The sequence below is a fragment of the Ornithorhynchus anatinus genome, chromosome 19 (assembly GCF_004115215.2).
Source record: "Ornithorhynchus anatinus isolate Pmale09 chromosome 19, mOrnAna1.pri.v4, whole genome shotgun sequence".
Classification (NCBI taxonomy): Eukaryota; Metazoa; Chordata; class Mammalia; order Monotremata; family Ornithorhynchidae; genus Ornithorhynchus; species Ornithorhynchus anatinus.
In genome coordinates this window covers 7329541-7356908 of record NC_041746.1, presented here as the reverse complement: position 1 = coordinate 7356908, position 27368 = coordinate 7329541, and the positions used below count along the sequence as shown (strand labels likewise).

The window sequence follows — 27368 nt, the reverse complement described above, 5'->3', positions numbered from 1 at the left end:
GCTTCTCACTTGCTGACTCAGTTGCTTCAATTTTACTAAAGTTTGGTACACACAAGCTTCTATTTTACTGCCTTTTAGTTGGGCATGGAGGGAGACCCAGGGGCTGGGATTTAAGACAACAGAATCTCAGAGATGGACCGGTCAGGGCTATTGCTTACTTCACCTTCTCCCCACCCAGGTCATTATCCTGGGAAATGAGGGAAGTTTTTTTCTTTATCTAAAACACACCCGGTTACAGAGCTCCAGACTTTGGTCATTTTATCTCATTAACGTATTAAAGACCCACCGTTCAGGCAGTCCCTGTAAACTTTTAGAAAACACACACTTTAGATCCCAAGATATTTTCTCTCATACTTTCATTTACACTAAATATCTGGGTAATATGTAAATTTTGGTGGACGCAAAGAAAATTAGTTATTTCACCAACTCCCCCAACCCTTTTGGAGTTTTCACAGCAAACATTTTCAAAACCTGAGCCCTGGTGCTTGGGTCGAGTGTTTTCCATCTGTAACCCAAAGAGTCTCTCTCTAATCAGCTAAAATGAATATGCTCAGCACTCCAGTTTCAAATTTCCAAAAGGGAGTGTGTCAAGGCACGACCCCTAATAAGGACTATTTGACCACTGCCACATACCTTTTTCTAAAGGGCTGCTCTCAAGAAATGCCCCATCCTGATTTCTGTGAAAAACTTTGGTTTCTGTAAGAGATTTAGCTCCTTAATGCCCTGGTGGACAGAGAACTCTCTGGAACAGAGGGCCACTAAAGACTTTACCTGCCAGCACTCTTCTGCATGGCAAGTTTGGGAAACTAAGACCTGAGTCTCTCCCATATTGAGCACTTACTGTGCATGAAGCATTTTATTAAGAGCTTGGGGAATACAATATAATAATTGTGGCATTTGTTAAGCACTATGTGCCAAGCACTGTGCTGAGTGCTGGGGTCGATACAAGACAATCAGGTCCCACATGCGACTCACAGTCTAAGTAGGAGGGAGAACAAGCATTGAATTCCCCACTGTGCAGTTGAGGTAACTGAGGCACAGAGAAGTGAAGTGATTTGCCCAAGGTCATCAGCAGGTAAGTGGCAGAGCTGGGATTAGAACCCAGGTCTTCTGACTCCCAGGCCCTGTAATCTTTCTACTAAGCCACACTGCCTCCCCTGTTCCCAATACAATGGAGTTTGTAGACTCAATCCCTGGCCACAATGTTTCAAAAAAGCAAGACTATAGCACATAAACTCACTGTGGGCAGGGAACGTGTCTACCTACCCTGCTATATTTTAGTCTTCCAAGTGCTTAGTATTGTGCTCTGCACACAGTAAGTACTCAATCAATACAATTGATTGATTGACTCCTTTCAGATTTGGTGTGTCAGATTTTGGAGAAACTGTCCCTTTGGAACTCAGCAGTTTTCTCTGACAGTTGATTGGGAAATTCCCAAGTTTCCAGGGCTGTTACTGCCTCCCTCCATCCAGTGAATCACAAAGCCTCCATTTGCTCAGCTGTAAAATGGGAATGATGCCAAGCTACCTCCCAGAAATGGCAGTTTAGGACTGGCCAATGAGTTGGGTGGCACAGCGCTGAATCAGAAATATGGCCCAGGGAAGGGTACGCTCACTGCAGCTGCCCTAAGGTGCCAGACAAACCAAGCAAAGGGGTGCAGTCTTTCATTGTGAAATTAAAGGACAATACTAACAAATACCACATTTCTTATTATTGCACATTATATGCCAGGCTCTTGACTAAGCGCTGGGGTAGGTATAATAAAATAATCAGATCCAACATAATCCCTGTCCCACATGGAGCTCACAATGTAAGTAGGGGGGAGAACAGGTATTGAATTCCCATTCATTCATTTATTCAATCATATTTATTGAGTGCTTACTGTGTGTTAAGCACTGTACTTTATAAATGAGGAAACTGAGGTACAGAGAAGTTGAGTAACTTGCCCAAAGGGGCCACACAGCAGGCAGGTGCAGCCGGGATTAACACCCAAATCCTCTGAATCCCAGGACCATGCTCTTTTCACTAGGCCACACTGCTTCCCTGCTTTTCTGGGAACCAGGAAAATCATTGTAAAATGCCCTTGACAACTCTGCACCCAACTGAGCAGCTGCTGGTCTAGTGGAAAAAGCATGGGCTTGGGAGTCAAAGGCTGGTTTCTAATCCCAGCTCTGTTGCTTGCTGGCTGCATGACCTTGGCCAAGTCACTTAACTTTTCTGTGCCTCGGTTTTTTCATGTGTAAAACGGGGATTAAATACCTGTATTTCCTTCCCCTTAGATTGGGAGCCCCGTTTGGGACAGACACTGTGTCTGATCTGATTCTATTGTACCTACTCAAATGCTTGGCATACAGTAAACCCTTAAATAACCACAATTATTATTATTATTGTTCATTCACTCATCTTCCTTGAAACAAGCTTCTGCCAGAGAAACCTCAGCCTTCAACTCCATTTGCACAAATATTTAATGTAGATCACTAAGCCTTGGGCTCAACTTCAGTGGGGGTGAATGATCTCTAAATGCAGTTAGTAGAACCGGGGAGTTTATGGGTTAAACTCTTGCCCAGAAGAAGATTGCCTGTCGTCCACCAAGAGCAATGATCTGGGCCAATTTAGGTTTTTCCTAAATTAAGAGTCTAATGGATAACATGTTTTGGACATAAGAGGTTTAACATGATAATATTTAAATAACACAGGCATGCTGCTTGAGAGGACACTTGGTTGCGTGTAAATATGGTCTGTTCCTTTAAATCTCTTACCTCATTTATTTACATTAGAAGGGAAAGCACTAACAGTCGTGGTAATTTTCCACAACGGCAACAATTAAACGGCTTTTGTGTTATTTTAATGAGCCAATGACTTTTATGCCAGGATGATTCAAGGCCTCAGATCCCCTCCTCAGGCTATACAGGAGAGGGCAAGGGGTACACTGGGAGCCCCAACTTCTGATAGGTTTGGGGGTCAGAGGAGGAAGGAGCCTGAGGGAGAATTGAACCAGAAAAGATATGGATGCTCACATTTGCAGAAGGAACTCCAAACTGTACAGGAGGGAAGACTCCTCTGGCACCAGCTTACTCACTGTGCCCCACTCTCGTCTATCTCACCTGAGACCCTTTTCCGGCTAGCCTGGAGCTCCCTCCCCCTCCATATACATCAGACCATCACTCTCCCCACCTTCAAAGCATTATTAAGGTCACATCTCCTCCAAGAGGCCTTCCCTGATTAAGCCGTCTTTCCCCGGCTCCCTCTCCCTTCTGCGTCATCTATGAACTTGAATCAGTGATCTTAGGGCATTTGATATTCGCCCTCCCACCCTCAAACCCACAGCACTTACGTACATATCTATAAATTATATACGATAAATTATTTATTTAGATCAATGTCTATTTCCCCTCTAAACTGCCAGCTTGTTGTAGGCAGGGAATGTGTCTATTAACTCTGTAGAATTGTACTCTCCCAAGTGCTTAATATAGTGCCCTGCACACAATAAGTCCTCAATAAATTCCATAAGAAAAGGATGAGAAAGAGGTTAGAATTCCAAACTGTAAAATACCAACGGGGAGGGTGTGGGGGGAGATAAACTCCTCACTCTGAATGTGCTAGTCGCTGACTGGTTTAGGAGCCCGGCACGATCCCCCGTCCCCACCAATATGCCAGGCTCAGGACTGCCTCTTATTATATATTCCAGGTCACAGTTTTTGCCAGGTCAAGCAGATATCTGCCCCAAATGCCTTTGGTTCCCCTGAAATGCCCCAGAATTAAGTCTTCTCTTTCAGTGTGCACATATACACACCCTCTCAACCCCAGACTAGAGACCAGGGACAGAGACCCATTCCAGGGTCTGAGATCCTCTTGAGAGTTTCAGTCTATTCTTGATATGGAGTGGGTAGGGGGAATGGGGCAGAAGGATAGAGAGGAAGCAGGAAGCCAGAGCTGTTCCCTTCTCACTCGAGTTCTGTGAATCACTGGGAACAGCCCCAAACTGAAGTTTCAAGTCGCTCAAATTGGAAAGGAGATGCCAGGCACTTTCTAACCCAGCCCTGCCCCTCCTGGGCACCTAAATGCTCCAGAACCAACCCAGGGTGCTCTGGACATGCAAGCCAGAGGGCTGGCGGATGCCACGTGGCCTGGACACAAGCAAGCCACGCAACAGCCTCAGACGGGTGTAGGCACATACACCTCCACCCCCGCTTAATCACGTTCAGGCGGAAGTGTGTCAGTTCCAATATGCCACACTCCCTACCCAAACAAAGAACAGTGGACCCCAGCTCCATTTCCTGCAGTTCACCTCTATAACACCCTCAGCTTTACCCACATCCTCATATCCCGCCTCAGTGACATCTGCTGCCCTGGACAGGGCACCCACAGGCTCTAGGGTTCATGGATCCATTTACAGCAGTGGGGAGGGGGGAAAATACACATCAGATGGAGTTGGAGGTAGAGTAGCATTGTGGTTATCTCCCCAACCCTCTGCATTAAGGTCTCCGAGGGCCTGGAAGAACAAGGCATGGCAACAGCAGCTGTTCTCGCACCATCCCTCCCAAGCCTCCCTGCCCGCTGGAGGGGACACCCAAGCCCCACTGGGCAAATTGGATGACCAGGCCGGGTTACACAGTCCTGAGGTCCAGCCGTGTCTGGGTCCTAATGATAGGATGATAATAGTGATATTTGTTAAGGCCTACTGTGTGACAATATAAGTAATGCAAACAGTCTGTCGCAGTTTAAGGGGGAGGGAGCCTCCCGATTGGAACTCAACTTCCAGATGGGCTGGGTCAGATTCTGGAGTGAAAGCAGAGAGCAACTGCATCTTCCCCTTCCCAAAGCTCAATTCACAAGCCAGTGCCCACACAGATCAGGGGCTCTACACCACTGGGTCTCCAGAGTCCCCCAGATGGCAGCGGCAGCCTCTCGCAAAGCCACAGCGAAGCAGACGAAAGCTCTACATCACAGCCAGAAGGTCAAGGGCCTTCTCTGCCAATCGGTAATCCGCTGTTCCTGTTGTTTCTGATTCGCCTATCTTAGCCTGCTTCTCGAGGTGTGTCTCTCACATTCACTTTCTCTCTCCATCTAGATAGCGATTTCCCTGTGGGATGGGGGCTGGGCCTGAGTCCCTCTCTTTCTCTCTCATTCTCCATTCCCAGCACCCCTTACTGCACTCTGCGTGGATTTAGTATTATAGATTGATGGGTTCCAAAGTTCCCCATTTTACAGTTTTCCCTCCCCACCCAGAATGCAACCTTCTTAGCTTTTCAGTGCAGAAGCAGCCAAGTGCTCACTGTTACTAACTAAACAACCCCAAAAGCAGCAGAGTTCCTCATTAAGCATGGCTCTGGACAAAAGGAGGGAACAGGAAGAGTGGTGCTAAACAACTTCAATTCCTAGGAGGATGGACATTCATTCATCTTAGAACCCTAAATTAAACGCATCACAACTTCACAGCAGAAGTATGTTTCCCAACGGGACTTAATGTTAGTTTAAGCCCAATTAAATAAATCACTGGAAATGTCAAGAGTAAACTCCCACCCTGCCCCCCCCCCCCCCCGCCCAGGGGAGCACATATTTCTACTGTGAAATATTCCCAGTAGAAATTGCATTTGCAAAAGGTCAGCCAGAAACATTCACTGTGTTCAAAAACAGGGAAGAGCAGAAGGACAAGACTTCAGCATGACGGAGTTGGTTTGGTTCTTTCATTGTTGCTAGACGGCTTCTGGAGTGGCAGAACTAACGGAACTTGAGAAATCGTTCAACATCCTCTCCTCTCCACCCCTAAGGCAGTTTGTGGGTTTTTCCAACAGCTTCACCAGCTACGTTAGTGATAAACCCACAAGCCATGTGCTTTCACTGGCAAGCCCCTTGTTCTATTATTATGACTGTTTTAATTATCCTGTAACACTCCCTTGGAGGTCAAATGTCAACAACGCAGTGAGCTCAAGTTGGGATGGAGTGGGGAGGGGAGAATCACTTCTGGGTGTCAAAGTTCAGAAGGTTCTACTTAAATCATACGTTTTTCTTCAGCATGGGCCTGGGAGTCAGAAGGACCTCTAATCCTGACTCTGCCACTTTGCTGTGTCACCTTGGGCAAGTCACTTAACTGCTTTCTACCTCAGTTACCTCATCTGTAAAATGGGGATTAAGACAGGGAGCTCCATGTGGAACATGGGCTGTGTCCAACCTGATTGGCTTATATCCATCCTAGTACTTACTACAGTGTCTGGCACAAAGTAGGTGCCTAACATACCATCAGGAGGCTGCAGGCACAACTTCTGCCACATCACCGAGTCGTACACTGAACTGACTCCCCCAAACCCACCCAGAAAGTCAGTTGGATAACTTGGATAACCTCAATTCCAAAAGAAAAGCATGTGGAAGAGAGAATTATGCCCCCGTTGCTACTGCTTCGGTGCCACCAATCTTACTGTCGATAAGTCACAAAGCACACTCCTCTGTCCCCTCAAAATTCAGTATGAAGTGTTCTCACAGTTGACACCTCACCATGGTCTTCTGCTACTCTATTGCTTGTGGACAAGGCAACCATTTATCTATTCCTATTAAACAACAGACCAGCCTTTGTGTTTTGCCAGAGTTCAGCCTGATAATAAGCAGAGAGCTGCTTCCAGAATAGAATAGTTATTTTTAACGGGACTATGTCTATAAGGGTGGGGGTCACAGTGGTGCACACTGATTTACCGGCGTACCTGACTCGCAGCAGAGTCACGGAATAGATACATGGCCACAGTCTGTCTAGAGAGACTGGTACGAACCAGGTCAGGGTTTGGAAGTACCAGGTCTTTGGTCACCGCACCCCTGTTGGCAAGGTAGAACAGGTGTCCAAGACACCAAATGGCCACCTGAAGGTGGCTTGTCGATAGATTATAACAGATGAACTGGACTGAGGGACCATTTGCTCGGCTCTTAAGCTCTGTTGTGGGATAAACACGCGCTCTTAGCCCTCCCAAACACTTAATACATGCTCTACACCCACTAAATACTCAATAAATACCACTGATTGACTGATCATTTCTCCTCTCTGCAATCCACTGGCCAGACCTGGGCTGGGAAGGTGACTGGCTCCTGAGGCTGGCAGTTCCTTGGGCATCCAGACATCCCTACCCAGGAACCTGCCAGCTTCCACCAGAGAGCCTCCTGCTGCCCAAGAATGCTCAGCTGTATTCAGCGGGCACAGCAGCTGCAGAAGGATAAGTTGCTCAGATATTCATTCATTCAATAGTACTTATTGAGCGCTTACTATGTGCAGAGCATTGTACTAAGCGCTTGGAATGTACAAATCGGCAGATATCTGATTCATCATATTCATTGAACACTTGTTTTGCACAGAGCACTGTACTAAGCACTAGGGCAAGAACAATATGCCAGAGCTCATAGATAGGTTTCCTGACCACAAGGAGCATAGAGTCTAGAGGGGGAGTATTTTCTGAGCACTTAGTACTGAGCCCTGTACTAAGCACTTGGAAAAGTACAATAAGAGTTGGTAGACAGGATCTCTGCCAAGAAGGAACTTACAGTCTCTGGGGGGAGATAGATATTAAAATAAATTACAAATAGGAGAAATAATCTACATATATAAGTGCTGCAGGGCTGGTGTGAATATCATATTGCTTAAGGGGTACACAGTCAGGTGCATAATTGATGCAGACGGAAGGGTAAGTGGAGGAAAAGTCTCCTAAAATTGCATCTACTCCAAGAGGCCTTCCCTGATTAAGCCCTCACTTCCCCATGCTTCATAGTCATAACGATGATACTGTTTAAACCCCTGCTACGTGCTAAGCACTGGGGCAGACACAAGATGATCAGATTGGACTCAGAGTTCAGGGGAAACTGGGCCACCCCAGAAGAGCCCCCGGCTTATGGTGGCTAGTTCTCATGCAGTAATATTAGAGTGCTCACTGCAGAGACTGTTGTAAGTGTTCTGGAGAATACAATAAAGTTAGAAGGCCTAAGCCCTGCCCTCGAGGAGCTACTAGCCTACCGGGTGAAGACCTTGGTTTATTTTAATGTCTGTCTCCCGCTCTAGACTGTAGGCGGGGAACACGTCTACCAACTCTGCTGTATTGTACTCTCCCAAGTGCTCAGTACAATGTTCTGCATACAGTTAGCGCTCAGTAAATACAATTGATTGATTGGTTGGTTCTATTCCTGTTTCCCGCCCCTTCTGAACCACTTCTTGTTAGCCTTTTGGTGGGAGGGAGACTCCATGGAGAAGGAGCAGCAGCCAGACCAGACGACGACATAACCTGTTGCAGCCATCACGGCCATTCCACTGCAGCGGATGTGAGAGGAGGGGCTGAAGTTTTCACCCTTACTTGCCGTTGGCTGTGTTGCTTCTCTAAGTAATGAAGACATTACCCGGGCTCTCTTCCCAGCCCAAGGCAAGGGCAGTTCAAAGAGTGTTTTCTATGAATGCTTCTTATACAAGCTTCAGAACTCTTAAGTTTACCATCCAGGTTTCTCTCTCACTTATCCTCTGTTTCAGTATGCCACAGTACAGAAAACGGCCCTTACATAACCAGTCAACAGAGAGCAGAGAAAGGCCAAAGCAAGGGACCTGGATGAAGAGGATAGCGGTTTTCTTTTTCTTCATAAATAAGAAGTCACTCTTTGTCTTTGTTGCTCTGATGAACATAGTTCGTTACGTATGAGTTTTCTTTGCTGTGAAACTACAATGTTTGGGGAACATTGCTGGGGAGGGAAAGTTTTTTTTTTTTGCATTTTTTTTTCTGGGTGGCAGGAGGCAGGGTTCTCTATTCCTCTTTGTAAGCACTCCTGCTCAGCATAGCACCTCAGTGCCTTGAGGCATCTTTATAAATACTCAGAAAGACGACAGTAGTAAGCAGTTTTTGGAACAGAGAGACCCTTTGGCATCTTAACTTTGGAGAATATTTTTCTTTTCTAAGATGGCCCGAGATGCCCTATACAGTAGAAAACTAATTTTCTCACACATAATTAGCCTGTCAACATACTTATTTAATTTAGGTAATCAGGATCAAGTTTTCTATTATTATTCATCTTCCCCGTTGTACAGCAAAGACTGAGTACAGTCTCATGAGGTGACCTTCCTTGTCCTTAGCTTTCAACTAGGAGAGAGGCACATCACTGCTTCTCCTCATTCCTTTATTCAATTGTATTTATTGAGCACTCACTGTGTGCAGAGCACCATACTAAGCACTTGGGAGAGTACATTTTCTCCTTAGACTGGGTTGGAGTGTCCAGCTGAGGACACATATCTGAGGCTCTCAGGTGAAGGAGTGGCCCAGGGATCCCTGGAAGACAATATAGGCCAGTGAGCCGCCTACTTGCTTCTCCCATTTGTATTTAAAACCAAATACTGAATTAATCAGGGCCTGTGACAGCAGCACCATCAAAGCAACCTAAATTAGACTGAAACAAATCTACCTCTGAGGAAAAGGACTCTGAAGGCCACACTCAGTCAGTGTTTCCCCCTAAACCAGACCCTAGTTGCCCATCTATCACAGAATGGAGAGGCTGGTGGATTGACCTGGTGGGGTCTGTTACTCAAGGCCACTTCCTATATCAAACATTGTTTGATTCTTTCCCCTCTGATAATTTTACATGTTTGTGAACCACTGCTTAAATCCAGAAGTGGTACATATTTAGCAATACCCAGCATTTAATGTGTCAGTGTGGGGAAAGTTAAAAATGTTTCACCAGCTTCAGGGATGGAGTTACCCAAGGGCAGCCAGGGTGATAGCCCAAGGCCTCTGGTATAGGGCGATCTCCTCCACAAACCTGGCTAACACCCTCAATTCTGGTAGCTCCTTTAACCCATGAAACCCCACCATTTTGGGAAGTATTCTTAGTTATCTCCCCCTTTTTAAAGCCTTATTAACATCCCATCTGCTCCTAGAGGCCTTCCTAGACTAAGCCCTTATTTCCCTTGTATGTCACTTATGCACTTGGATCTGTTCCCCTTAAGCATTTTAATATTCTCCCCTCCTTCAGCCCCACAGAACTTATGTACATAGCTATCAGTAATTTCTTTTAATGTTGGTCTTCCCCTCTAGTCTCTAAGTTTCATGTAGGCAGGGATCATCTATGCCTACTTATTGTACAATCCCAAGTGTTTAGTAAAGTGCTGTGCATACAGTAAGTGCTCAATACTATTGATTGATAATATAAATAACTGTATTGTTCAGCACTATGTATCATGCACTGGGATAAATATAATCAGGTCAGACACCTTTCCTGTCCCACATGGGAGTCAGCATCTAAGAGGGAGCGAGACCTGGGATTTAATCCTCATTTTACAAAAAAGGCAACCAAGCCCAGGGATGTTATGTGAATTGCCCGAGGTCCCACTGCAAGCAAGTGGCAAGAGGGATTGGAAACCAGGTCCTCTGACTCCCAGGCCTGTTCTCTTTGCCCCTAAGCCACTCTGATTGTAGGAGAGAGCTCCACTCTGAATTTTCTGATCCCTGAGATTTTGTGAGGCCAATACAGGGCAGGTGAGATTGTAAAACACAATGCTTCCTGTACACACACACTAAGGAGGTAAGGGATCAGGGTACCTCTCTATTCCTGTCCTGTCCCTCTCTGGCCACCCTTGACATATAACATATTTCCATCTAAGCATCTATTCAGGGCTGCTGGGGGATCCAGAGTTCTCAAAATGATCATGCTGATGCATAGCCTAGCATTCTTTGTAACATGTGTGGTGTAAGCTTGTTCCTCAGGCTGGGGTTTGGATCTGTTTTGGGGAAAAAAAAAAAAGGATTATAATTCCCCTTTAGACTGGAAACCAAATCAAAGGCAGGGACTGTCTTTTATTCTAGTTTCACCAGCATCCGACTTCTTCTACATAACAGTAGGTGTACAATAAATACAAATGAACAAATACAGCTCACTTAATTTTGATGATCCAGACCCTGGTGCCATCCTCCATTTTGGAGCACCAACACTGTGCTAGGTGCTTGGGAATATGCAGTTATAATATGAATGGGCCTGGCCCCCGGGAAGGTCTGCTGAAAATTATGGATCTTCCCTGTGGCTGCAGTGTCTGGATCTAATGCAGCTCAGCTCTGTCAAACAGCAGGCAAGTGGTAGAGTTGGGATTCAAACCCAGGTCTTCTGTTTCAAAGTCCTGTGTTCCCGCCCTTAGCCAAGCTGCTTCTCCAAGATCTTCCCAAAGATTTCTCGTTGAGATTTAGAACAGTTCACACTCCTGAGTCACAGTGGGAAAGACTGGTTAAATCATTGGGCACAGCAGGAAATGGGGTTTAGCAAACGCTCTATGAAGACAGACAATTATTAGAAGGCCTTACAACTAAAACAGTGGTGGGGTGAGTGTGAGATTTCCCAATATTCCCTAACCATAAGACTTGTTTGCTTAGAAAATAATTCAGAGCTACAAATCAAAATGATTTTATACTCTCTGGCCCTGAAATTTTAACAAAAAGTTAATTTTCAAAAAGTCTAATTTTATTTTCCCTTTCCCGGTACTGTTGCTCTTTAATAGGGCTCAGCTCCAACTGGCTTGAAAATTTGGGAAAAGAATGAGGTGTTTTTAGGCACTCCCAAGCCTTGAAAAGAAAGGAAGCCCAGTTCTGTGAGTAGCTTACCCATTATTCATAATAAGAAGTGGCCATTGATATTAAAAGTGGCAAGTGTGATCTAGTTCAGCCCACTCCCATAGGATTTCCTCTGTTCTCTTCCAGCAAGTTCTGACCTTCAGCACCAGGAGAGTTCCAATTCCCCTCCCCTATGTGATTCTATGAAGATGTCAACTTGTTTTCTAATGCCCAAGTTATTGGTGGATGAGGGTGTCCAACAGAATCCAGATTTCCCTAAATGCATTTCCAGGGCTTTGTTTTTCCAAGTGCATTAGAAGCTTCAAAATATCTAATAATCTTTTTTTGTTGTTGTTGAATGCTTACAATATGCCAAGCAACAGACTAAGCACTGGGGCACAGACAAGATAATCAGGTCGGACCCAGTCCCCATCCCACACGGGGTTCACGCCCTAATATACAGAGATTAGATCGAGGTCAAATTACAAGTTTCTGGGCACCTCCGTCTATGTTTTATTCTGCATGAAAGCATGGTACTGGGCCAATAAGGGAACATCCTTCTCATCAGGAGAAGCGGGAATGAAGGAGCGGTATCCTGGTCCACTACAGACAACCCCAGATCAGGAATTCCTTGCCCCTCGGTTCATTAGGTTCTAACCTCATCAGGATCTTGCCGGGGTGGAGGAAGGGAGGCTAAGGGGGAAATTGTCTACAGCATCATGCCAAGCAAGGCTTGGGCTCAACAGATGGCCCAAGTCCCCTTGGATGGAACTGAGGGACAGTGGATACTTCTGTTTCTGCTCCTAGGATGGGTAGGAAAATTTTGACGGGGGAAAATGCTGTGAAAAGAGAATGAAAACTGTGGCAGTCTCAACTGTTTTTCAAGTCAGCAGCTTTCCAAAAATTCAACGCCCACCGCTATCCCCACACAGACAAGGCCTTTCAGTCCTAGAGCACCAAGTTAGCTGTCCCAAGCCACCAATGCACTGGCCAGCTGATAATATCACACAGGTAGGTACTATACATCGGTAATATGCAGAGGTAAGAGAAAGGGCCCTGTGGAAGGTGATCCCACTCAATAGGGCACCTTCCCCCAGTAAAATGACCATCTCAGGCTCTCACTCCTTCCAATCACCCTGGAACTAACTTGGAGACCTTTGGATAAGTATTATTAGAACACATTAAGGACTCAATGTTTTAGCATTAGAAAAAAAGTATTCAGAGTAACAGGCACAGAGCACTTGGTGATAGAGAAGATGAAAAGCTGGAGGCATGGACTTTGGCCAATAGTGTCGTGTGGGAGGCATCAGGGCGGACCACAATCTGACCGAGTCAGCAGGACGATGGTCTTAACAAAAAAGTGAAAGATTTGACACTAGGCGTTTACTAGCGGGAGTTAGAATGCCAGCAGAGAGTGGATCTTCTCCAGTATCAGAGCACTTGGGCCAACTAGGGCCTCTTAAAGGGAAAGCAGATGGAAAATCAGAGGTCTGAAGCACAGAACTCAAAAGGAGAAGTGAAGGAGGTGTGACTAATTCTGGAGAAGGAATCAATCAATCTGGATGGTGGGTGGGGTTAAAATGGTCTTTAGTGAAATACTGACTTAGGGCCATGTTGGGCAGTTGGTCTATCTCCACTAAAAAACACACACGGTATATCCAGATGAAATCAGCCTACAGCAATAGAGATTGAGGTTATCCATAAGGAAGAACTTCTCTAAAAAGAGAGTGTCAGACAGCAGACTGGGAAGTGAAAGAAGAGAGGGAGGAATCTTCTCCTTGGAAGAGCTTTCAACATCCACTCAGCCACGAAGAGGAACGGCTTGGTGAACAGTCCCCAACACCTTAACAAGCCCTGGATCTCATTCAGAGGACACACAATTCAATAGGACATGATATTTTCCCTGCCAAAATTCAAGTTTGAAAAATATAATTAATGGTGCATAAATGAAGATTTCACAGCTTCAAAGTCAAATGTTTTCCATTCACCATCACACATTCAATCCCCTATTTTTCTTCTAAGTACTCTTCCACATTGCCAGGCACCTATCATAGGGTGATAGCCTTTAAATAGAATATGCCCACATGTCCGTTCCTAAATTGAGGCACAAGTTCAAAGTCAGTTTCCCTTGAAAATGAATAAATCAATTCTCCTTCTAAACGGGAGATTGTTTGACTTGCCAAGTTCTGAGTAATGAAAGACAATGTGGACAGACCTTGAGTCTTTTGAATGAAAATATTGTCAATGAATCACAGAAATCAAATGAAAGCCTTGAGTTTAAGACAGAGGCAGGATATACACGAAGACCTTGGAAGGTGTATAATTTTGGAAAATAAAGTAAGATTTGTAACCCACATTCCCCTTTATTCAAGTAGTTTCTTTATTCACCAATTGTTATAGTTTGGGATGGAGACCAAGAAATGGAATTAGGAATCTATAACTAGATAGGCAGAATAAGATCACCCTCTTCCTTGAAAAGGGAAATACTCAATGGTCAGGCATGGCCCTATCAGTACTTTGTAGTTTCCAGGCCTAACCTAACCCCTTTCTAGAACAAGATCAGTATGTACCCAAAGTCTTGTTGAAAGGAAAGAAACCAAAGGAGGAACAAGATACCATCTGTCCTGGAGACCAACGTCACCTCAGTATCCCAACGAAGACAGTAATCAGAGCCTAGGATCAAAACTGAGATGAGGAAACTGGATTCTCAGGGCCATTCAACCAGTTCATTTGGACCAAGCCCTGTGGTCATAATAGGGGCCTGCCGCCTCAGGACCTTGCTTCCCCTTCTCCGCCCCCCACCTTGGAGAACCCCCCACTGCGGCCAAGCCAATCTGTGAAGGCAGAGAGGCATGAACTGCTTTTACAGCTTCACATCACTGCCCAAGAAATTTCCTGGGACATAGCACCAAAGTAATGCTCTTAACTATGTGACCTTGGACAAGTCACTTCACTTATCTGTGCCTCAGTTACCTCCTCTATAAAATGGGGAGTGAAACTGAGTCCCACATGGGACAGGGATTGTGTTCAAACTGATTTGCTTGTATCCCCCAGCGCTTCGTATAGTGATTGGCACATAGTAGGGGCTTAACAAATATTATCATCATCTCAGTGGTTACCGTGACTAGAACTTCATATCCCAGAACCACTTGAGACATCCCTCCCCTCTCAGGCCCCTCAAGCTCCATCACTGGCCCTGGGCACTTTAGTTGTTCTTGACTAGCCCTGGATGAAGAGAAGGAGTGGAACAAAGCAGGAGGAGACTTGTTTCTACCTCATTTGCATAGCCAGGGCAAAGGCAACAAAAAGTGATGAAAAAAGAGCTTCAGGTTCCAGAACTCTCAGATCTAGAGTCTTTAGCTCACGGATAAAATTATCTTAAACAAGGAAAAATAAAGCTTTATAAATTAAGGGGAAAAATAAAATTTAACTGGCTTTTAGCACTGGAAATGTTTCCACACCAAAAGATTCCAATTTCTCTGGAAGTTAAAATGTCCACCATCCACAGAGGGTTGACTACACTCTACTTGTGAGCAGTTAGAAAGCCCCTACACGTCAGTCTGCCATTGGAGAAAAAAATACTGGTTACTTCAGAATATCAAACCTTGGATTCATATTCACACACACACACACACAAAAAAGTCAGCCAACCTTGCTTCAAGCCAAATCCACATGCCTAAGCAAACCAACCAGAGTGGAAGGAACCAATTTGCACTCAAGCTAGGATATTTTTTAATCCCACAAAGATGTCCCCAGAAATCCTCAGTTGTGGGAATGAATTGGCCAGGAGAGACCAGATTGGATGGACACTCAATTCTCACACCAGGAAACTAGGGGAAAGAGAACCAGTACCATGGCAGTTTGCCTCTAGTACCAAAGTGAACAAAAAAAGGACAAACTACATGGGTGGGGGGAAAGAACCAAGATGAAACAAGTTGGAAGTAAGTCCAGTGCTGCCTTTCAAGCATAAGTTCCCTTAAAAAAAAAATCCCATGTCCATGGCCCAGCAAGGGCCGATAGGGTGGGTGGGTGGGAGAAGATTCCTCCCTTGATTCATTCTCAGATTTCAGAACATCCCACCCTTTTAGAAATGCATTTTTGGTGTCGAGATTGCTAATCCCAGAAGCAAAAGAAACGCCACAATGATGAGTGGGCAGAAAGGCAAGCCCACATTCTTTCATTATCTGGCGAATTGGGTGATGTCACTGGATACCAGTTTCTAATCACTTTTTACAAATCCCTTTATAAATAGACAACTCTAAACCCGCCAGAACTGTCTGGGTCTCTAGGTCTAGCGGGCTTTTATAATTACTCGCAGCTCCAACTGTAGGCTACTTAAATTAGTTAGCAGTCACCAAGATATTTTTAGGTCATAGCAACGCGCATACACACACACACACAATCTCTGGTGTGGTAGAGCACATATGGCCCCCTAAAAAAGTCAGTGGTATTTATTGACAAATTTCCCTTTTCTTGGTCACCTTCATTTCTGTTAATGCCAGAAGGCAGATGCCCAACACTTCAGAGTGTTGAGAGCAGGATACTGATGTTTACACAAATGTAGTATGGTTCAATTTCATTCCCTGGAACTCACACCAGAGTGGAAGGAGGGCCTTGAAACAGTCACCAAAAACCAAAAGAAAAGAGGCAGGGAGAGGAGGACGACTTGCACTTTAGCTTTCTGTTATTGGACCTACGCCTGCTGCAGTCACCAAATGATGTATTTTAAAAGGCCACAAGCATTTCCTTTCAGGGTTCCTTTTTGCTAGGGAATTATTTCATCCCAAGTAACTCATCTCCTTGGAGACTTCCCAGAGGGTTTTCATAGAATGAGATTCTGACCCCCAAAATCGTGGAGCCTTTCCAGGTCCTGACGTCCTGGGTTCTTTCTCTGTGTCTCTCCCATTACCGCCATTTTCCTCTCAACACTCCTAAACGTCCCTTAGCTTCACCATCAGGAAGACGAGTATCTTGTTCTGGGGTTGACACAATATTCTGGCAGAGGAAAGATACGAGGGTGGGTTTGTGGGTAGGGACTATGTCTACCAACTCTCTTATATTGTATTCTTCCAAGGGCTTAGTACAGTGCTCTGCATACAGAACACGGTCAGTAAATACAATCAATTAAATTGGGGTGCTGTGGAAGTAGAGGCTCAAAGAACAAGATTCCAAAAAGCACCTTGACTTGGAAGGACTCTTCTTGAGCCCACAAAACTCTTGCCAAAAGAGAATAATTCAGAAGACAACACACAGAGGGTACAATAAGAGATTTCCAAAGTTGGCTACATGCTGTTGAAGAGGAGTACACAAAGAGTAAACAGTATAAATATCAAGATCAGGATGGGCTTGTTTTGCCTTTTCAAATTGACAAGTGTCAGGGGGAGAGAGGAGAGAGGAAAGAGAAAAGAGTGAGAGGAAAGAGCGAAAGAAATAGGAAAAAAGAGATAGGGGAAAAGGTTACATTGTCCAGAGGATACTTATGTAACATCCAGAGTGAGATGCAACAGCAATTTTGACCACCTTGAGCTCTGCCTTCTCCCTGGAGCGCATATGTGGAGCTGGTTCAGACTAAGCCATGCTAACAAGTCTCTTTTCCTCTGAACAGACTGCCAAAAGTGCCAGGGGGATCCACTGGCAGTTAGGTCCCTCTTGATCCATGGAGGCAGGTCAAGCAGGAGCATGTGCCTGGTGCAGTTTCCCAGAAGATAAGAATAAAACATGGTTTCAGATGCAGGAGGTCACCCGCCAGGGGAACTGTAAATTAGAACCGTAATCGAATCCCAAAGGCCTCAGAAGGCTGCTGATCAATTTCTTCCCAACCTGACACTGCATGACTAAAATGGCAACAGAGCAGCCTCTTACTTGACAGGCAGCACCAAAAATGGAGATCATGGCACCGGAACAAAGGGTGGGGGAGAAGGGAGGGGGGAGGGGGAGAACGGGATGTAAAACTTGGACCGCCAGGATAGCAACCAGTGTTTACAATTATAAAACAGAGGATCAAATGGGCTAGCCATAAATTACCACTGACCCGCATTGAGCGAGACAATTTCTCAAAATGAAGGGGCTTTAGAGGGGCTTCTGTTATATTTCAGTCCTTCCCCCCAGCTCACCCAGTTCTCCCTTATACAGATAAGTCTGTCTTTCCTCCCTCATCAAAATGGCGCCACAATCGACCCCTCCCCTTCTCTGGGTATGAATGAAGCTAAACCTTAAAACTATCAAGGGAGGATTTAACTGAAGTAAGACCCACAGCAAGACAAAACCAGCCTGGCTGGCCCCAACCAGAGTCTCCAGAGTGGTACATTCGGGTTTTAGGATACACCCGCCTATTTCCCAGCACCAATGGGGTTTCCAAAGACCCTTGTACTTGACTCTCTTCTATCCTAGAAGTAAAATGGAGACTCGTCTGAAGAGAACACTCTTCCCCAAGCATGCACTCCCTCCCTCCAGGCCACTGCACAGAAACGAAAAAGGGGACAAAGGGTGGGGAGGATGGGAAGAGGCAACCCCACCCATGCGGCCAAAGCTCTAGATTTTTACCCCAACCCACACAGAATGACACCTGAAAAGACAGAGCGAATCCAGATCCTACCGCCAGAGAGTCTTCTAAACCAGCCGCCCCCGCTCCTCGCCAACTTGAAAGTGACTGGTCCAAAGCGGCAGCGGCCCAGGGCGCTCGGTGGTGAGGTCACCACTCTGGCCCGCCCTGCTAAGGCGATCAGACTCCCAGTCCAGAGGAACCAGGCCAGGCCGTCTGAGTCCGAGAGGCATCCTATGTGGCCAGGGAGTGGTCACTCCCCCCGTTCCCCACCAATACCTTCACGAGCTTTTTCCTGGTGATTTCTAAATCCCTCTTCCCATTCCCTTAGCAGGAAGTGGCTTGCCACTGAGTGGGGGTGATTTTACAGCTCTAGGTCACCCCATGTTTAGTTTGGGGGTGATCAGACATCCTGACATTTAGGTGACTGCTCCTTGGGTCAAGATGCAGAAGACCGGGCTACTTTCTATCAAGAACATTTACCCTATGAGAGGAAAGACAAAAACATAAGAACCAGATCAAGCAACAGATGAGGAATCAAAGCATGGAGAACCCTCCCCCCCCCGCCCATCACCCTTCCCCAATGGGAGCCTTCCAGAGAAAACCCCTTCATCCCTTTAAAACGATTAGGAGATCCCAAGAGGGTTGGCACAAACATGGCGGACTGTCAGCTCCGCCTGCCTACTTTCCCCAAGCGCAAAGTACAGTGCTCAGTGCACAGCGTCTACATGCTCAAGTACTATGGATTGGTGGTAGGGACTCCCTGAGATGATCCTTGAACCAAAAGCCAAGGAGACATTCCCCAGACAAAACAAAATCTGTTGTCCCAGGATGGAACCAGTTAGCTCCAAAGACATAACCATTCCCAGACTAAGCCCTTATTTCCCACTCCCCACCCTCCCCTGTGTTGACGATGAACTTGGCTGTGTATCTCTTAAGCACTCTGATACTCACCCCAGCAACCCAGCACCAGTGTACAAATCCTGACTCTACTATTTCCCCTATCTGTAATTTATTTTCACAACCGTCTCCCCCAGTAGACTGTAAGCTTCTTGTGGAGGGCAATTCTATCTTCCAACTCTCTTGTATTATCCTTTCCCAAGTGCTTAGTCGAGTGCTCTGCATGCAGTAAGCTCTCAATAAATACTGTTGATGGATTGTTCCCACTTTGGGACTTATGGAGGCAAGAAGAAAGGAAACAGCTAATTCATTCAATCGTATTTATTGAGCTCTTACTGTGTGCAGAGCACCGTATTAAGCACTTGGAAAGTACAGTAATCCCTACCTAACAACAGGCTCACAGTCTAGAATGGGGAGAATCAAACTGGGGGCAGGAAGGACCCAAAGCTATGACAGAGAGGCAGTTTTGCTAGGTGGCATATTCAAAGCGCTTAAGTTATTCACTTAACTGGACATTTGCCATTGTTTGATTTGTTTATGCAGATTTCCATACCCACTCATAGCCTTTCATCAATACCTTGGCAGGTTGAGGATCTGCCCCAAACCTGAATAACTTGGCTAAAATACAGTAGCGGCTGGGGGAGAAAGGATTACTACAAACTAATATTTACAAAATAGGGAATACCGAAGCTCAGACTAAACTCACTGTGGGGAGGAACATGTCTATCACTTCAGATTGTACTCTCCCAAGTGCTTAGTACAGTATTCTTGCACATTGTAAGTGCTCAAAAATGACTGATTGTGAAACAAGGAGTGACTGTCATAAGCGCAGGTCGAGTTTAGTCTGAATATCAGAGAACTTTCTAATCGATTCAACAGAATTTAGGGATATTATACAAAAAGCAAGGTATTTGTTAAGCGCTTACTATGTGCAGAGCACTGTTCTAAGCGCTGGGGTAGACACAAGGGAATCAGGTTGTCCCACGTGGGGCTCACAGTCTTAATCCCCATTTTACAGATGAGGTAACTGAGGCACAGAGAAGTTAAGTGACTGGCCCAAAGTCACACAGCTGACAAGTGGCAGAGCCAGGATTCGAACCCATGATCTGACTCCAAAGCCCGTGCTCTTTCCACTGAGCCACGCTGCTTCTCAAGGGCATCCCATCCGCGATATAGTGCTGGAATATATTCTTTAGGCAAATAATATTACCCTGGCTACAATCCATGGTATTAACCAAGCATTTACAGTGTGCAGAGCACTGCACTAAGCCCTTGGAATTATAACAGAGTTGGTAGATATGAATAAAGACACCTCTTTCTTAAATTTTTCCATTATTAATGGATCGTTGTAGAGTTTAACTTTCATGGAAATCTAGAGATCCAAAACCAACACATCATTTAAAAAAGGATAGAAGGGTAAGAGATTTTAAACTCCTTGTGGACAGGGATGGTATCTACCAACTCTATTGCATCTACTTTCCCCAAGCGCTTAGTACATTAGTACAAGCTCAGTAAATACCACTCACTGGAAAAGGAGACATCCCTTGAAGAGCTCTGGTACAGTAATCGTTTAAGTTGTTTGTAATGGGGCTGTTATCACCAGTGTCATGCAGACTGCATCTGAGCCAATCTGTCTAATATTTTAAATCTTTCCCTCTGTAAGCTACCACCGCCCAAGATATCAGGAAAAAGGACTCCCCACAGTGAGAGTGAAGACACGTCTCGTGATGGGATTAAACTAGGGTCTCGTTTCCTTCTTGCATCCTCGGCTCCCACTTACTGCCCCTCCCCCTCTTCCCCACAACACCCGCCCCCCGCAACAAAACCACGGAAAAACCTGAGGTTCACAAAGGGTATGCATGCATCGTTTGCTAGGTGATCAAGTCAGAAACGGTACTAACTTCATAGAATAAAATCATCACAAGCACAAAAGAACGAAGAGATTTCTTACCTTTCAAAACGAGAGGTTCTTTGCCTTCTCTCTTCAGTGACTCTAAGACTACGTGAAGTGGCTGAGAAGGCATCACTCGGTTTGGTTCATTTGTATTCTCATCATAAACGACAATTTCTTTGGAAAAGATCCTCTTGAAAGAGTCTTTGCCCTCCCTACAGGAGATCAAGTCCAAGACGGTGATCTTGCCCTGCTGCAGTCTCCTCCTGCTGATCTTATCGGAACAGTTGATGTGAACAGCTCCTTGAATATGACTCTTATTGTACTCCAGGAACGGCCTGCAGTCTATGATGACGGGTCCCTGGCTTGGTTGGTGGCCCTTGCTGCATTTGGTCATTTTCTTAGCCAAGTCATTGGGGTAGATGATTTTTATGCTGGCTAGCTGCTTGGGCGTCCCGGACACCGGACTCCCCACCCGGCCCGGACTCAGGGGGCCGGCGTTCTCGTTATTGTTGACCATCTGGTTGGCGGGGCAGGTGGTGGAAGTCCCGACGTTGGTGGTGGCGCCGGCAATGGCTTGGGTCTGAGCCTGGTTGTCCTTGTCGTAGGTTGCCACAGTGCAACAACTGGCACTGCTGCATCCACAATTCAGGGAGCGGGCAGAGCCGTTGGATGAGGGCATATACGTGAGATTGGCAGCCTTTAAAGACACTACTGTGGTGGTGATCAGGGCCGTGTGGCTATCCCCGACCGAAGAGGCGGATTCAAGGTAGCTGGAGTCTAAACGGAGGTTGAGATCCTGAGGTCGGACGGGCCTAGTCAGTGCCACTACTACCCTGTCGTCTAAAGGAGACGGAGGCATGAGGAGGCTGAAAACTGGCAATTCAGGAAGAACTCAGGATAGTCTGTAGAGAAGGAAAAAAAAAAGGAGGGGACAAAGTCATACACCACAAGGATTGTACATGCAGCTTGCAGATATCCCATCTCATTCTATTCCTCACCCTGGGGACGGGGAATTACTGCACTTGATCATTCCGGACCTCCGGGTGCCTATTGCCAAGCAACTGCAAAAGCTTTCAATTCCTTTTTATGGAGGCAAAGAGGATACAGGACTAATTGCACGTCCCCCCACCCCCCGTCCTGAGGATGATCAAATGATGAACTACTACTTCAGATCATTTTCCTGTCAGAACATTCAGCTGTGAGGATTAACAAGCATAGAAAATGAAGGCACCACAAGCCTAGAAGAGATTTCAAGAGGTGATCTCATCTGCCTCCAGTTCTGAATGGACACGGTGAACAGTCCTGGCTTGGCCCCCGACCCCTTTTTCCAGCCTTAAAAGCTACACCCCCCAACTCTCTAATCCATAGGAATGCACAGCAGGTAAGTCTGACCCTAGAAGATGTCAACTTTCCTAGCAAATCCAAATGAAAAACGCCCTCCTAAATATATGCCTCCCCAAGGTTGATTTCTCAAACATCACTCACTCCTTTAAAGAAAAAAATACGCCGGAATAGAAAACGTTTTTACAACTTCTGTCCCTCTTTCTCCTTTCCCTGCATGCTAAACTGAATTTTCCCGTTTCACCACAGGTTATGATTGGATCGTAAAACCACAGCAACTGTGTTAGCTCTGGAAGCCCACCATTCCAGGGGGGATTTAACAAGACCATCCCCAACCCCCACCCACTGCCCATCCAACCCTCAAAGAATGAAAGATTTTCCTTCTCCTCCTTTTCCTTCTTTCAGTCACTCAGAGCCAGTTTTTGACCAGCTTTCTTGGACAGTGGTCATACACCCAAGGATTTCAGTCCTCAAACGCCCACACTTGTCTCCCAGATTCCCACAAAATGAACTGTGACTTGCTGATCCTCCTGATATGAGTCTCTCTCCAACTCTTCTTAAAAGCTGGGTGTCAAATCTGAACACTCAGATTTCCTGCTCCACACTTTACTATTCATCTGCAAGAAGCCAGTGCCGTTCCTTGTTTTGAGAGCGCGTTATGCCGGTCCTCAGCCACGATTTCAGTCTCCACCGTTTAACACAAACACTCTCCCAGAGAAGCGGCAAAAACCCTGGGCCAGAGAGCTGATCTACCCCACAAAAACCTTAAGCACCTTTTATGCGAGAAAATGTTCCCTCAAAGAACTATCACTGTCGTGTAGAAAGATACAACCACCTTAGAGACACTCCAAACCCACACGAGTCAGCCTTCAAAACATTCTCCCCTCTACCAATTTTAAATAATTCAGACTTTCCTTCCATAAACGTGGACTGTGATGCCGGCGTAAAACTTCTCCACTTGGAGAATGTTTTGGGAAAAACAAGGTCCTACGGCAGGGGGTAAGCATCGTTTCGCGTCCACAAGCACACGAAACTGTAAAAGCTCTTATTTTGGCTAAATCGGTTTCATCCCCCATCACCTAAAAACTATCGAATTGTATATTCCAAGCGCTTGGTACAGTGTTCTGCACATAGTAAGCGCTCAATACATACTTTTGAATGAATGAATCAACAGACCCTTTCTTCCAAAGAGGGGCCCGAAAGGAGACACACGGGACACACAAGGCACATTACAAGTCCGGGGATCTGGGGCTAAATCTCCTCGTGCACACGCTGTAGAAGCAGCTCTGCATCCCTGCAGCAGAGGGTCGTATATTAGGAGCCCGTATATTAGGACCCCTGCAAAGCTAGCGGGGGGACAGGTACCTTTCTTCACCGCCTCCCCACCCAGCGCTTTGCACATAGTAAGCGCTTACCCAATACCATCGTTAGCGTTATTTGCAATAAAAGGGGGTGGAGATGACGAAGTGAGTCGGTGAGTTTTTCAAGCTCCGTGGCACTCGGTTTTCGCACCCTGCCGTCTCCTAAGGGCCCTGGGACCTGCAGCAAAACCTTCCCAGCCAACCTGCTTTTTGTCTCCCTCCCCAACTCTTGGCCCTCCTAGGAAGGGGAGCCCCGCCGACCCCCGCCGTGGCACCAGCCCGACCCTCACTCCCCCCGTCCCCAAGCAGCGTGGTTCAGTGGCAAGAGCCCGGGCTTGGGAGTCCGAAGTCATGGGTTCGAATCCCGCCTCTGCCACTTGTCAGCTGGGTGACTGTGGGCGAGTCACTTCACTGGGCCTCAGTGACCTCATCTGTCAAATGGGGCTTAACTGTGAGCCTCACGTGGGACAACCTGATGAGCCTGTGTCCAGCCCAGCGCTTAGAGCGGTGTTCTGCACACATACCAACATTATTACCAGCTCCAAAGGGGACCCACCCACCCGAGAGGAGGCAGGTTTCTGCTCCCACCCCTCCGCTTACTTCATCCACACGTCCCTCCACCGTGCGGCGTCCCTCCGCGGCTACAGCTTGGCGGCATCCAGCCCCCATTCACTCGGCTTCATTGAGCTCCGCCCGCCACCTTCTTACTTTCTCTTTTTGGCTCCGCTGGAAATGTAAGATTCGAAAGGGGCGGGGCCGGCGCCGAAGGACGGGCGGCTGAGCCAATGGGAGGCGCCCCGGGGGCCCCGGACCAATCGCGGCCCGGGAGGGGGGCGTGGCCGGACGGCCGGGCCCCGCCCCTTTAAGGACGGTTGCCTCGGGGCCGTCGGGTGAGAGCCCGGGTGATGATGTCATTGGCGGCCAATCAACGGCTTTGGAGAGGCCGGCCGGGGCCGGAGCCGACCAGCTGCTCTCTATTTACATCTAAACCAAACCGGCGGGATTCACTTAACCTGTTCCTGGGCCCCACCGTCCCTAGTAAAAATGATATAATCATAATATTAATAATCATCACATCATAATCACGGCATCAGAGAAACAGCGTGGCCCAGTGGAAAGAGCCCGGGCTTGGGAGTCAGAGGTCCGGAGTTCGAATCCCGGCTCTGCCACTCGTCAGCTGTGTGACTGGGGGCAAGTCACTTCACTTGATGATGATGATGATGTTGGTATTTGTTAAGCGCTTACTATGGGCCGAGCACTGTTCTAAGCGCTGGGGTAGATACAGGGTCATCAGGTTGTCCCACGTGAGGCTCACAGTTTAATCCCCATTTTACAGATGAGGTTACTGAGGCACAGAGAAGTTAAGTGACTTGCCCACAGTCACACAGCTGACAAGTGGCAGAGCTGGGATTCGAACTCATGACCTCTGACTTCCGAGCCCGTGCTCTTTCCACTGAGCCATGCTTCACTTCTCTGGGCCTCAGTTACCTCATCTGTAAAATGGGGATTAACTGTGACCCTCACGTGGGACTACCTGATGACCCTGTATTTACCCCAGCGCTTAGAACAGTGCTCGGCCCATAGTAAGCGCTTAACAAATACCAACATTATTATTATCATCTGTCCAGCGCCTACTATGGGCCGAGCACTCTTCTAAGCGCTGGGATAGACACGAGGTGATCAGGTTGTCCCACGTGGGGCTCACGGTCTTCTATCCCCCTTTTACACATGAGGCCCAGAGAAGTTAAAAGATGTTGGTATTTCTTAAACGCTTACTTCGCGTTGGGGTAGACACAGGGGATTGAGGTTATCCCACGCGAGGCTCACAGTCTTCATCCCCCTTTTACAGATGAGGGAACTGAGGCCCAGAGAAGTGAAGTGACTTGCCCACAGTCACACAACTGACAAGGGGCAGAGTCGGGTTTCGAACCCATGACCTCTGACTCCCAAGCCCGGATCTTTCCAGTGAGCCACGCTGCTTCTCTAGTGACTCGCCCAAAGTCACAAAGTCTAAGACGTTGATTTAGTCCCTGTCCCCCGTGGGGCTCACTGTCCCAGGTCCCATTACCCTATTTATTTTGTTAATGAGATGTACATCACCCTGATTCTATTTATTTGCTATTGTTTTAATGAGATGTTCTTCCCCTCGATTCTATTTATTGCCATTGTTCTTGCCTGTCCGTCTCCCCCGATTAGACCGTAAACCCGTCAAAGGGCAGGGACTGTCTCTATCTGTTACCGATTTGTACATTCCAAGCGCTTAGTACAGTGCTCTGCACCTAGTAAGCGCTCAATAAATACTATTGAATGAATGAATTTTCCAGGTGAGGTAACTGAGGCACAGAGAAGTTAGTGATTTGCCCAAAGTCACACAGCCGACGAGTGGCGGAGCCGGGATTAGAACCCTCGACCTCTGACTCCCAAGCCCTTGTTCTTTCCCACTAAATCCCTGTCCCACGTGGGGCTCACAGTCTTCATCCCCATTTTACAGATGAGGTCACTGAGGCCCAGAAAAGTGAAGAGACTTGCCCAAGGTCACACAGCTGACAAGTGGCGGAGCCGGGATTAGAAGCCACGACCTCTGACTCTAAAGCCCCGACTCTTGCCTCTAAGCCCCGCTGCTTCTCTTGGGGGTTGGGGGTAGGGGGTGCGCCGGGCCTCCTCCCCGCCAAAGTCTCCGTTTTCGGCCCGGGCCGGGCCCCGCAGGACGTGGAGGCTTCCCCCCTCCCCCGAGCCGCGGGACAGTTGGCGCCGAGGACGGTCGGGCCGGTAGCCCCCGGCCGGGCTCCGCTCGCCCTCCCGCCCCCGAGCTCGCCCCGGACACGGGCTCCGCGCCGCAAGGCTGAAAGGACGGGGATGGACGGACACGGTTGCAGCGCGGGGCCCGAAAGCAAACCGCCCTCCCTCCATCCCACTGCCGCCCTTCCCTTCACTCCCTTCACCTTCCCATCCTTTCCCCCCACCTCCCAGTCCCTTTCCATCTCTCCTTTCCATCCTTTCCTCCCTCCCTTTCCATCTTTCCCCCTCTCCCTTTCCATCTTTCCCCCTCTCCCTTTCCATCTTTCCCCCTCTCCCTTTCCATCGTTCCCCCTCTCCCTTTCCATCGTTCCCCCTCTCCCTTTCCATCGTTCCCCCTCTCCCTTTCCATTGTTCCCCCTCTCCCTTTCCATTGTTCCCCCTCTCCCTTTCCATCTCCCCCCCGATCTTTTCCCCACATCCCTTTCCATCTTTCCCCCTCTCCCTTTCCATCTCCCCCCCCCCCATCTTTTCCCCATGTCCCTTTCCATCTTTTCCCCCCTCCCTTTCCACCCTTTCCCCCTTCTCATCCTTCCCCTCCCTTCCCATCCTTTTCCCCCTTCCCATTGATTACTCTCTGCTTGTTTTGTTGTCTGTCTCCCCCTTCTACACTGCGAGCTCGTTGTTGGGTAGGGACTGTCTCTATTGTCTCTATTGTCTGTTGCCGAATTGTACTTTCCAAGTGCTTAGTAGAGTGCTCTGCCTACAGTAAACACTCAATAAATACGATGGAATGAATGAATGAATGAATCCTTCCCCTCCCATGCCATCCTTTCCCCCCTCCCATGCCATCCTTTCCCCCCTCCCATGCCATCCTTTCCCCCCCCCTTCCCTTCCTTTCCCCCCCTTCCCTTCCTTTCCCCCCCTTCCCTTCCTTTCCCCCTCTTCCCATCCTTTCCCCCTCTTCCCATCCTTTCTCCCCCTCCCTTCCCATTCTTTCCACCCCTCTCCCTTCCCATCTTTTTACCTCCTCTCCTCCCTCTCTTTCCCCC

At 47.3% G+C, this 27368-nt stretch overlaps 1 protein-coding gene across 2 annotated transcripts in view; it reads right to left on the bottom strand.

Annotated features, from left to right (window-relative positions):
- The window catches only part of DUSP10 (dual specificity phosphatase 10), a 133048-nt gene that overhangs the window by 5419 nt on the left and 100261 nt on the right, over window positions 1–27368 (bottom strand). Inside the window, exons 1-2 of one of the 2 annotated variants that reach the window (XM_001512740.5) lie at window positions 24181–24316; window positions 20936–21780 (exon numbers count right to left, since the gene is read on the bottom strand). In XM_001512740.5, the coding sequence (XP_001512790.1) occupies window positions 20936–21737 (802 nt within the window). In that variant the 5' untranslated portion in view covers window positions 21738–21780; window positions 24181–24316. Of the gene's footprint in view, window positions 1–20935; window positions 21781–24180; window positions 24317–27368 lie in introns of those variants that run through there. The other variant, XM_007672379.4, reaches the window with a different exon arrangement.